We start from the raw sequence: 12,623 nt of genomic DNA, 5'->3' as shown, positions 1-12,623 counted from the left end.
TAGGCACACCTCCTTATTTAAGCAGAAAACTGAATTCTATAAAGGAACCTCATTTTATCCATTGGAAATAGAAATAAAAAACATAACCAAAGTTTGAGATCCATGAGATTTGGGTTACTGATGTGATATCCACAAAGTCCTTAGTAAACAGGCTTTCCATTTGTTCTGCTGATTGCAAGAGAAATTAAGCCTATTTACAGCAAATTGGAGGATACGTTTGCTGGCATTAAGTTGCAACATTATTGCACAGATACCCTTGAACTCCTAGAAACCAGAATTGAGGGCAAGAATCAAATTTGTCAACATATGTTGCTATAAAGTGAATGTTTGTGTTACCCCCCAAAATTCACATATTGAAATCCTAATCCTCAATATGATGATATTAGGAGGTGGGGCTTTGGGGAGGTGATTAGGGGATGAGGGTGGAGCCCTCTTGAATGGGATTAGTGCCCTTATATAAGAGACCCCAGAGAGCTCCCCTGCTCCTTCGACCAGGTGAGAACACAACAAAAAGATGATCTTCTGTGAACCAAAAAGCAGCCTCTCACCAGATACCAAATCTGCCCAGCATCTTGATCTTGGACTTCTCAGCCTCCAGGACTATGAGAATAAATTTCTGTTGTTTATAAGTCACCCAGTTAATGGCATTTATGTTTATACCAGCCCAAATGGACTAAGACACATGTCAATGAATAATTCAAGAGAAAAAAAAAAAGCACATCCTGCTACACTCTTCAAGATGTGCTGGTGGCTCCTCAATTGACTCTTTAAGAAAATATGGCTTAAAAAAAACTCATGTTCAGAGAACGTTATCAGTTCAAACTTCCCATTGCAAAGCAGAAAGCAAAAAAGGTAATTGAAAGGCCAGCTTTTGCTGGAATAGTAATGAAGGCAACAGGATGCCCGTTTCCTAGTAGTGGGAGCTGTGAGAAAAGAAAAGCACTTGGGACCCCTGAAAAGCACCAATCAAAAGCCCCAAAAGAGATCATGCCTGTCCTGACTGTCATGGATAATGCTTTTTGCAAGCTGCATCCTTGGGGAACTAACTAATGATAAATTCATCTCTTGCCAACTCTTACTGCCTTCTCCTTCCCCGGCCAGAAGGCAAGGCAAACAGACACACTACTCTCACTGCTATAGTTCAGTCCTTGGAGACTGATCAAAAGCCATGAGTCACACTCACTTTAGTGCTTAGAGGGACTCAGAACAGAGCTGCCCTGTCACCTGGTCTGTCCTCCTGCTCACCCACCCACCCAGCTTCTACCTAAAACTCATCTGACAACTGATTAGTTGTTATATTTCCCCTTTTATTTTTTTCTTTAAAAAAAAAAAAAACAGCTTTGTTGAGATTTATTCTGAATTATTTTATACAAAATAAAAAATAAGGAAATATTTTTGTACATTCACATGATTAGTCGTTACATTTCCCCCTTCCGACTCAGAATTTTAAATTACATCACTTAACATCCCATCACTAAAAACCACAACTACTTACCTCTCTTAGAAGTTTTTGAGTATCTTAGGAATAAATTAGTGACAAAAAATCATGCTCTGAGACTGTATCTTAGCAGCAGAGATAGTTAGCAATTCTGACTTTCTTACCTGGCTTCTGGAAGTGTCAAAGTACTGCCTGGTGAAAGACAAAATATCTTCTGTCTCATTCTGTGAAAGGAAATAGGAGTTTTCATCCTGCCTGAGACTGAGAAGGCTGTGCAGGTAAAATGTATACTCCTTATTACTCATGTTGAGCTTGGACGAACAGATCTCTTCCTGGTGAATGATGTAATAAAGGAGGAGAAGAGAAACTCTCTGGACCACTTCCTCTCTGAGCTGATCCTCAAAATCTCCTCCAGCTATTAGTAACAGAGCATCTGGTTCAAAGCACTGAGCAAAAACATAGAAAACAAAAAGTAATAATAATAAAAAACAGAAACAAAGCTTGACAAGTAGTCCCAGAACACGAACAACCACAGAGTTTCTGTTGCTTATTATTTTATGAATAGGAGGGGAAAGTGGGCAGCCTCAACAGCCTGATTCAAGTAAGACAGTCATGGCTGGAATTTTATATAACAAGGATGCCCTCCCAGGAAGGCCTTATTCCCTAAATGCAGTCCTTCTAACTCCAACTATAGCAACACAAGCTGTCAATTTGCTGCCTTGATTAAAACCAGCTGACTCTGGCTTTTAAAGTGATGCCTCATTGCGTTTAGAATGAAATCCAAGCTCCTTATAATTTTCTCCTCGGTTCTAGCTGCTGCTTATCCTACCTCTCCTACCTTATCTTAGCCTCTCTCACTCAACTTCCGCCTCTGAGATTTTCTGTCAGTTCCACCAGGCTCTTTCCCACCTGATTTCTCAGGTCTCAGCTTCCAGTGCCACTTCCTCAGGGATGGCTTCCTAGACACCCTGTCCAAAGTCAAAAGTCCCCATCCCTGCCCTGTGTTCTCCAGCACAGCACCATTCAATAGAAACATAATGCAAGCGGCAGATGCAAGGCACACATCATTTAAAATTTTCTAGTAGCCACATTTTAAACCATAAAAAGAAACAGGTGAAATCAATGTGAATATTTTCTTGAAACATATATGCAAGATATAATCATTTCAAAACAATCAAAAATTCTTAAAAAGTATTAGTGAGCCATTTGGCATTCTTTTTGTCATGCTGTCTTTGAAATCTGCTGTGTGGTTTACACTTATCAGTATCTCTCAACTGGGGCAAGTCACATGTTAAGGGTCCAACGGCCACAGGCAGCTCTAGCAAACACCATTTTTCCTTTTTTTCTCCCTCCCTTCCCTCCCCCCTTTTTTTTACATAGAACTAGAATTCTAAGATTACTTTGTCTCCTTGTTTATTTTCTATTTCCTCTTGAAGACAACTGGTTCATTAAGGCTGGATTTTGTCTGCTTTGTTCACAGGTCTATCTCAGCCTCCAGCACCATGCCTGGCACTTAAGAACTGTGAAAATGGAATGAACGGGGACCATCTGCATCTCTCTTCTCCTACCTAAGAGAACTGACATCAATTCCTCTATTTTCTTTTTAATTTTAAAAATTTATTTCTGGTTGTGTTGGGTCTTCGTTGCTGTGCACAGGCTTTCTCTTGTTGCGGAGCACAGGCTCTAGGTGCATGGGCTTCAGTAGTTGCAGCACATGGGCTCAGCAGTTGTGGCTTGAGGGCTCTAGAGCACAGGCTCAGTAGTTGTGGCACACGGGCTTAGTTGATCCACGGCATGCGGGGTCTTCCAAGACCAGGGATTGAACCTATGTTCCCTGCCTTGGCAGGCGGATTCTTAACTACTGCACCACCAGCGAAGTCCTGATGTCAGTTCCTTTCTGAGATGCAATCAGTTATTTTATCCTGCTGTTAACAAAGAGGTTGATGGTTCGAGAATTACTAAAAATGGTTCCATGATGCTTTGTTCCACAACCCACAGACAGAAGCCTGGCTTGTCTAATCTGGGAAGTTTACAGGGCAGAGGAAGCTGTTTGGGGTAATGTATTGGGATGGTGAGAAAAAGATAGACACAGGGGTTGTGGAAGAGAAGCTCTGCCAGCAAGACACGAGCTGTATTTCTTCAAAGACAGTTGGGGAGCTTCTGGAGATGCTCCCAGGATCTGAGAAGCGGCTCAAGACATGGCACCAGCCTCAGAGTAAAGGCATCAAGAGATGCCTATCTCGAGGGACTTCCCTGGCGGTCCAGCGGTTAAGACTTCGTGCTTCCAATGCAGGGGATGCGGGTTTGATCCCTGGCTGGGGAACTAGGATTCCACATGCCACATGGTGTGGCCAATAAACAGATATCTAGAGATAGATAGGTAGATAAATAAATAAATACAGATGCCTATCTTGAGCCCCAGGGGAGTAGTCCCATTGTGGGGTAATCTACTCAAAAACCTTTTAATCTGTTCTCTGAGGTAGAAGTTTCAGGGGTTCTAATTCCATGTCTGCTGTGTGTCCCACTGGGTAACATCTGGAAAATACCATCTGAGTCAGAAAGAAACATGTCATCCATCTGTAAAGCAAAGCATTAATCACATTTTCATAAGCTATGCAGATTCCAATTTCTCCCCAACTCAACTGCGAGGGGCCAAGAACTCAGCAAACAGATGCAGGCTTCCCAATGAGATCAACTCTGAATGCCAATATTAAACTCAACCACCAAAACCACACCAGCCGTTTTGTTCCCTAATCAGCCTGAGAGAAAAGTCCATGGGTTGGTGCCTGTTGGATGGGGCTGATACCAGGTCACAAGGAGGTGAATCAGCTAAATCATGCTTTGTACCAAATAACCTCCTGAAACTAAAGTATTGGTAAGACTATTGAATGTAAAAGCTACCATTCATCAGAAGCCATGTGTCCGAGACAGTGCTAAGTACCTCCCATATAGTGAGGCATCCCTCAGTATATAAATCTAATTGGTTCTGGAAAAGGTGTCGGATGATCAATTTTTCAATGGGGGAAACCTACTACATTATTTTAAATGGAAAAACAAAAGCCTATATCATCATCCACCAAACATTTCTGCACAATAGAAAGCATTCAGAATACCAATTATGCAATTATTTAATGCATGATGAATAGGTATATGCAGTATGCAAAGGCCCTGCCCAGAATTAAGTATGAAGTACGTTTTTCTTCTATGAGGAAGGTATACCCTTAGTATACTTGTAAGCCAAGTTTAAGAGAGGGTGAGTAACATACCTAAAGCCACACAGTTCATAATGGTTGCCCAGTCTTAATTCCTGCTGTGCCATTGACAGACTTTATATTCTCATTCCTTTGTTATGTGTCATGGAGAAGACCAGCTGTGGATCACCTACATACTTGCTGTGCGGCCCCTCACTCAGTAATTGCCTCTCCCTCCTGTTTGGTAGGAAGAGATTTGGTCAATTAGGAGGCTAGGAGATTGGTAAGGCTCTACTATCCATCAATGAGAACACGGTACAACTAGAGTGCTGAACAAGTTCATCTTGATAGACTTCCAAGGGCTCTTCAGGTTGTTTGATGGTACCAGGGGTAGAAGAAGAGTGTCAAGAAGACACAGGACCTGCGTGAGGCCAGCAGATGACGTTTATGTGGTCCAGGTGTGGCTGTGTGCTGGTTGCACACAGCAGTGTCTGTGGGGACCCTTCATTCTATCCAAGCAGCCTGAGACCCTTGTCCACTCGTGGCTCCTCTCCATGCTTCTGCTGTGTCCCTTTCTAGGGGTGTGGCATGAGGCCGCAGAGGAGAGGGGAAGGTCTGTTATCACGCAGATGTTCACTTCAGAATTGGTTTGTAAAATGCTTACAGCTTGGAAGGTAAATCAGTTTCTGACTTTGAAAAGTTTTCAATAAGTTGTGTAAGCATCTCATTTTGTCTGACTAGATTTTGGTTATCTTGAATGAAGAGAGGTTGCCTACCCCTTACTTAAGTTTTTTGAGGCCAGTGAAATGAAACAACTGTCAATCAAAGGACCACATGGTGCAAACTTTGTGCTCTGATATTTGAGTCTTTGACAAGTTACCTTAATGCAGAAGGTGGTGGCTTGAGGGAAGAATGGTGTAGGGAGAATCAGAAGAGCTAACATAAGGTGAATTGTCTTCTGGGCATGGACGTAACAAAAGTTGCCATGCGGGTTGGTGGGGGGACTGGAATTTTCAGTTCATCACCACTAGATTTGTTTCAGTTGTTACAGTTTTCAGAAGTGGCTCAGTTGTGGTTTGGGAGAGGATGTTTAGAAAAATTTTGCAAATACTGGCACCCCATAGGCATCAGATCTGTCCCAGGCTCTGACTCCAGTGAAGTGATTCTTTGTTAAAGAAAAATGAAGTCATTCAGAAATAGTCCATTGATTTCCTTTTAATCTTGTTGGGTTTAACAGGAAAAGAAAAACACAGATTCCCCGAATTAGTTTTTCAACTTCATAAGGAAATAAACTTTGGTAAAAAGACTAGTCAAAATGTGAGACATCCTCTCTATTAAGCTAAATGGACTATTCAGATGTTTGGTAATAATTTTCTATAACGCCCTGGAGCCAAGTCAGACTGCCTTCTCCCAACTGCTTAATTCAGCTTTGTTTATTGCTTGTGTATTTCACGTGAGAGCTGTGGTGACAAAGAGCTATATGAAATCTTCTACATGAATAAGGCAGTTATCAGAACCTGCAGGATAAACTTTAGGAATTTTAGACCAAGAGATGCTTAGCATTTGATTTTGGGTTATGAGTAAATCAACTGCCTTCTTTTAAGTTCTTAGAGTTTTATAGTTTGTTTAGGAGGGGGAGGGGTTGCTACCAATTGACTGTAAAACACAAGAGGGAAATTTTATTTCTTCCTTTTCCTCCCAAAGACCTGGAAGGATGTCAGCTGATGGTGGGCGCTAGCTTTTTTGTGGGTCTGTACTAGATTTAGAGGCATTTCTGAGTGACAGAAGAAAAGTCTTAACTGAGAAGAGTTCAGATAAACTTGGTTGATAAACAAGACAAAGCTTGATGCCTTTCACACTTTATCCCATGACCATCATGACAAATCAGGGAGGGGGAGGGAATTAAATGCAGGACCTTAAAGCATCGGTTCTCTTTGACTGTGTCTGAGAATCACCTGGAGATCTTGGTTAAAAACCCCAAACCTCTTGGGACAGTTGAGGTGGGGCTGGGGGACGGGCAGGAGGGGGATGCCGAGGAAAGTCTCGTTTTTTCAGCAGCACGAAGGTCCTTCACAAAGGCTGTTGCAGTGGCCCAGAAAAGTAGGGGATGGACATTTCCACAAATATAAGCAGGGGAAGAAAGCTTGAGCTCCTATATGCATTCATAGATGGTCATGTGGCCTCACAGGGAGCCCCCGAGACGGAAAGCAGCATCTTGGCGTCCTAACAGCTAGAAGGTGTCAGCACAAGGATACGGACCCAGGGCTGACTGACTCCAAACCAGATTCCCTTCCCTTCACCACGCCCAGAACCCATGCAGGGTTGTGGTTCTCATCATTACTGAAGTGGAATTTATTCTTTTGGAGTTACTTAAACCCTCATTAAATGTATTAAAACCCCCTTCTCACCCTTCTCATTAAAAAAAGAAAAAGAAAAGTCATGATCAGGCAAGAGGATTCATTTCCAAAGGCAGCAGCTTGAATGGATTTAGTTTTAAACGTGCAACGCTCTCAAAAACTTCAGATCGGATTTTTAAAAAATTCAGTTTCTACCTAGATCTGAAGTAAAATTGGAAACTTTTTTTTCCTCCCCACAAACTCAAGATATGCACCAATCTCTTTTTTTCAGACATTTAAGGACATGAACTCACTCTCTTGACCTCTTTTTATCACAGAACTTCTGATAGGTACCCTGCCTCTCAGCGGACAAAGATAAAAAGATAAAAAAAAAAAAAAAAAGATTCAAGAACATGGTGAAGACTTGTGGTTTGCACCAGAATGTGGGTGTTTGTAAAATCAGGGTATTTCTGTCCAGTACCTCTGAACTGACACAGAAGGATTTCGTGGGCTTCTGCTCAGGTTATGGTGATTCGGGTTAATTGCAGACTTCTAAGCAGGCGAAGCTGAGATCAGGGAGGTGTTTTTGTTTTTGTTTTTGTTTTAACCTTACTCTGCTAAAGAAAGAGAAACAGCAGCAGCAAGAGGGTGAAGCTGTTATAGACAGTGTTTCACTCCTTGGGAATGGAACAGAAGCTACATTGGCCAAACACTTGTGAATGTCATAGAATACAAAAAATGTGCAAAACAACCCATTTCCCCCGCAAAATGGAGAACAATCTTGCCTGTTTACATCTCCTCCTAGCTAAGCAAATAGTCAGCCAGCCTTAATAAGGTATTTCATGTCATTAGAGAAGAACATTTCTCTGAAGTAAATTCTCAGAGGACATTAATAAGATATGACTCCTAGTTATTTCCGGTGGGAAGTCTTCTGCTGCTATATATATAAATTAATGTCATCACAGACAAGTTGCCTGTTACAACACATGTTTTCTCTGAGAACCCTTGGGAGTTGTACTAATTATTGAATTATTTATCATTTGCACAGAGAAAAATTCTCTCTGTTAGCAAGACCCTTCTGTCATGAAAAAAACAAAAACAAAAACCAAAACGGCCAGGAAATGTTTCCCCCCGAACTAAGCCTGATTCAGAAAATCTGCCAAAATTTATTTTGGGAGGAAATGATTCGCTTCTCTTAGTTAGCTAGTTATGTCTTCATTTATTTACTTATTTATTTGTGAGTTCATCCCGAAAATATTTCATCTCAGGAAAGGAATGCTGAGAGTGTTCTGGTCTGTTTTTTGTCTGCAGTCATTTGAAGACATAAGCACTTACCTCTGGAGCTGCTTTTGTCAATCCCCTCCCCCCTTCCCCTGCCAATGGAGACATTCTGATTTTACATTAAATGTTGATTTTACATTAAAGTGGCCTGCAGAGATTTTTAAAAATTCTATCCAGGGACTTCCCTAAGTGGCACAGTGGTTAAGACTCCACCTGCCAATGCAGGGGACGTGGGTTCAATCCCTGGTCTGGGAAGATCCCACATGCTGTGGAGCAGCTAAGCCTGTGAGCCACAACTACTGAGCCTACGTGCTGCAACTACTGAAGCCTGCACACCTAGAGCCCATGTTCCACAACAAGAGAAGCCACGGCAATGAGAAGCCCATGCACCACAATGAAGAGTAGCCCCTGCTCGCCACAACTAGAGAAAGCCCACACACAGCAACAAAGACCCAACATAGCCAAAAATGAATAAATAAAATAATAAATTTTTGAAAAAAAAGTTTTTTAAAAAATAAAATAAATGTTGGTTTAAAAAAAATTCCATCCAGGGCAAGTGAAATCTCAGTCTCTGGAGATGGAAGCTCCAACCTGGGCATTTTGTGAAACCTGGCCAGGTGATGCTGATGATAGCCAGGGTTTGGGAGTCACTTGATAGACTAGGAAATGGATGGAAAATGGGTCTCCAGGGCCCTGGGTCTCATTTTAGCCCCACCGGTAGCCTTTGCCTTCCCCAGCTCAGATTCCTCATTTTTAAGATGACCACCATCCAATTCACTAACTTCCCACGATGCAAAATATTAGAACGCACCTACTGATATCCAGAAGAAAGTACTTAAAATTCAACATTAGACTAATACCAATTTGTTATTATTATACCTCCGAAAACAAATAGCATGTATCTAACCAATCATGTTCAAGGTCGCTGCAAGCTCATAAAAAGGATTAGTCAATCAGAAAGAAGAGGGAACTAGAAGTTGCATACTTGCAAATAAATACCTCTAAACCTGCAGAAGGGTTATAGCAAGGCTTACAGAAGCATCACTATTTTAATAAAAGCAAGTTCTCCCTGTCTTTAAATGCCATAGGCAGAATGCTGTGTGGCTTGTCATATGCTAAATATGGGGTGCATTGCCCACTTGGATACTGGAAGGTTTGCACGGGATTTTACTTTCCTAAAGTAAGTGGCTAGGGAATACATGACTCTCTTTGGAACATGCCCAGTCCCTGGTCCCAGTCTACGGCACTAACCAGATTGCAATCTCCTTGCCTTCGGTCCGTCCTCCGTGGGCACCCGGTTTTCTCCAGCAATGTTCTGATGAGGTTTCTGGAGTGGTTCAGGGGTGGGGGGTCTTCAGCAGAGAGAACGCGTAGAACTTCCGTCAGTTGCCCTGGACTCCAAGTGCTGCTGCTGTCCTGAGTTGAGGGTTTTTCTGTCTCAGTTGAGAGAACGAGGCTGAGTAGCAGGAACAAGGGCGCCCAGAACACAGGAAGCTTTGTCCAGAAGCACATTTCCACTCTTCCTTTACCCGGAGTCTGTCTCTGATGGAGGTGGGTGGGTTGGTGTTCACGGTGTCAACTGGTAACTGGAGGAATGTCTTTAGAAAGTGGGAAAATAAAGGCTTTAATTATTGTGCCTGCAACAGGTTTGCAAGGATTCATTAATTGGGTGGTTAAGCTGATTGGCAACGAGTAGCTGTTTCTGAACAACAGGGGGTCTGTAGGTCGTTTATAACCCCCACCCACAGGAAACTATGGTGGATGTAGAATTTCAAACTGTACAACAGCCAAGAAGTGTGTTATACTGCCTCTCTCAGAACTAGAGTCAAAAATTAGGAAGAATAGATTTCACTGTCTATCCTGAAAGTGTTACAAGGCATAAGACCCAGGACAGAAAACACCCTCATTTTTTAAAATTTAAGTATAGTTGATTTACTCTGTTGTGTTAGTTTTCAAGTGTACAGCAAAGTGATTCAGTTACACACATCTTTTTTTCAGATTCTTTTCTATTATAGGTTATTACAAGATATTGAGTATAGTTCACTGTGCTGTACAGTAGGTTCTTATTGTTTACCTATTTTATATACAGGAGTGTGTATATGTTAATCCCAAACTCCTAATTTATCTCTCCAACCCTGCCAATGGGAAACACCCCCATTTTATCCCACTGATTCATGGACCACATCAGTGAAGTAAGTAAATAAAAGTAAACAGAAAATAAATTTGAATAAATTACAGATATCACTTGAGTTAGAAGAGTTTCGATAAGGAAGGGACCGAAGGAAAATAGTAATGTCCAGAAAATACTGGTTAGTTTTTAGTTTTCAGTTGATTAAAAGTATGAACTCTCTTAGAAAAACAAGAGAGTTTCAAGACCGCATGAGCGATGATAAATCCACACATTCAGGGCTCACTAGAGAAGTGAAAGAACAGCTTAAGAGCCAATCAGCTCTCTGGAAAAAAATTAATCTTTTCAACCGATTGCTTAAGGAATGCAAAATGTTAACAGCATCTCATGGCAAATGTTGGCCCAGAGATGGTAATAATGACTGTGGGGTAGCAACAAAAATACTAGCATTATTTTTATGGTTTAAAAAAAGAGAGAGAGAGAGTTTAAGATTCTGATGTTAGCATTTAAAAAATGAGAGAGGATGATACAAACATTTCTAAACCCAGTGCTTACCTTGAGAAGACAAATGATTATTTATCTGGAGTTCTGTGGCCTTTTAAATCTCGGAGAGTATTTCGTGGTTACAAAGTCCTCTGTTTTTAAAATTCCTTGACTGTACGCTGGGAGCTAGAGAGGATTATTTCAGCCCAGAAAAGTTTTCAGTTGCCATGGAGAGTAACAATGAAGGTGGAAAAAAGTGAGAACTTTCTGTCTGGCCAATTTTCAGGAAAATCAAATTAGTATCACTAATGAACCTGACTTTTTATATCAATATTTACCCATTGTCTTAGAATTCTGAGGAAAACCTTAGAATTCCTTACAGCCACTTGCCCTTTAAAAGACAGAGCTAGGTCAAATGAGTTCACCTTGTAGAATGGAAAGGTTTGTGTGTTAGATCAAGATTTTTTTCCCCCAGATGATTGTGATAACTGGTTTAGCCACTTCTCAAACCAAAGATTTGTTGCAAAGATAGGCTCATTAGAACTTTATTTTACAAGGTGCAGAGGTTGAAACAATTTCAGGCATTCATAAACTCATAAATAGACCTTTCAAACAAAAAGTATTCGCTCGAGTAATACACTAACCTGGGACATAGTGGGAAACTTTAATTAGCTGTATATATTCTGATCCCAGAGTCTGGGGTAGAATTACATAACGCTGTCAGGCCCTGTGAAAAGAGCTCTCAGTTATTAGGGAAAACATGACTTGAAAGAACAAACGAAGTGCTGAATTTTATAGGAGGTAAGAGAAGTTAAAACCCAAGATTTCAAAGTGGACAAGTGCACGTGGAAACAGCACACAGGCTATAGAGACACAAAAGTGAATCTGAAGAGTGTAGGAAATGGAGAGAGACTTGAATTGGCTTCTAAGGTGGTGGCCGGGGAGGGAGGCGGAGGAAACAGAGAGAAAGAAGGTGGGAATAATTAGTCTCGCCATTGCTCGCTGGATATGAAAACTGGGACCAACAGAGTGAGATAACCCGAGGACGACGCTGGCAACCCTGCTGGAAACAAGGAAGCCCAAGGCTCCCAGAATACGCCCATCTGCTCTGAATCCCACAGCACGGAACACTCGGGTTTACCTAAACTCGCAAGGGAAGGGCCTCAGCCTGTTTCTCACGAGCTCAGTGGGGGGAGGTTACCTGGAGTTAGAGTCCAGAAACTTCGATCCAACAGAAGAGCGAGGAGGTGGTCAAGCCCTTCCAGCCGTGGAACCAGTGGACGCAGAGAGGGAAATGGTGAAGCTCCCTGCACGCTCCTGCTCCCGGCCTGTTGCATCCCCGCAGCCGGGATCACCTGAGCATCATTTGTAGGCTCCACCCTAGCTCAGTCTCACGGACTCAGGAAAAGTAGCCCAAAACCCACTGAGCAAATTATCCAGTTCTACCGTCACCTGCTACCCTTCAGAACCTCAGCTTTGCCTCATTTGTGGAATTAAGTCCTTGCTTCCTGGCCCACCTCCAATCAGCAGGTCCCCAAATGGTCCCTCCCTGCCCAAGTCCCGCTGTAACACCTTCCTGGTTACGGCAGAGCTGGATCTTGATTGGCTGTGACCAGCGGTCCCAGGACAGCGCCCCCTGCTGGGACTTTGAGATCTTTTCCCTGATTTCCCGATGGACCCATCACTAGTCTCAGCTGATCCCAGCATCTCTGCCATCCCAGCCGCAAGCCAGGTGGCTCCCAACTAAGTGAACGTCTCCCCCAGGT

The 12,623-nt window shown here is 42.3% G+C and overlaps 1 protein-coding gene across 1 annotated transcript in view; it reads right to left on the bottom strand.

Moving 5' to 3' along the window:
- The window catches only part of SLC39A12 (solute carrier family 39 member 12), a 78,997-nt gene extending 67,990 nt beyond the window's left edge, over nucleotides 1–11,007 (bottom strand). The window contains exons 1-3 of the mRNA XM_057732778.1: nucleotides 10,930–11,007; nucleotides 9,498–9,844; nucleotides 1,603–1,884 (exon numbers count right to left, since the gene is read on the bottom strand). Coding sequence (XP_057588761.1) covers nucleotides 1,603–1,884; nucleotides 9,498–9,758 — 543 coding nt within the window. The 5' untranslated portion in view covers nucleotides 9,759–9,844; nucleotides 10,930–11,007. The remainder of the gene's footprint in view (nucleotides 1–1,602; nucleotides 1,885–9,497; nucleotides 9,845–10,929) is intronic.
- Between the last annotated feature and the right edge of the window lie 1,616 nt (nucleotides 11,008–12,623).

This window comes from Hippopotamus amphibius, chromosome 4, assembly GCF_030028045.1.
Source record: "Hippopotamus amphibius kiboko isolate mHipAmp2 chromosome 4, mHipAmp2.hap2, whole genome shotgun sequence".
Classification (NCBI taxonomy): Eukaryota; Metazoa; Chordata; class Mammalia; order Artiodactyla; family Hippopotamidae; genus Hippopotamus; species Hippopotamus amphibius.
Note: the sequence above shows the minus strand (reverse complement) of the source record. Positions and strands in the feature narration are given on the sequence as shown.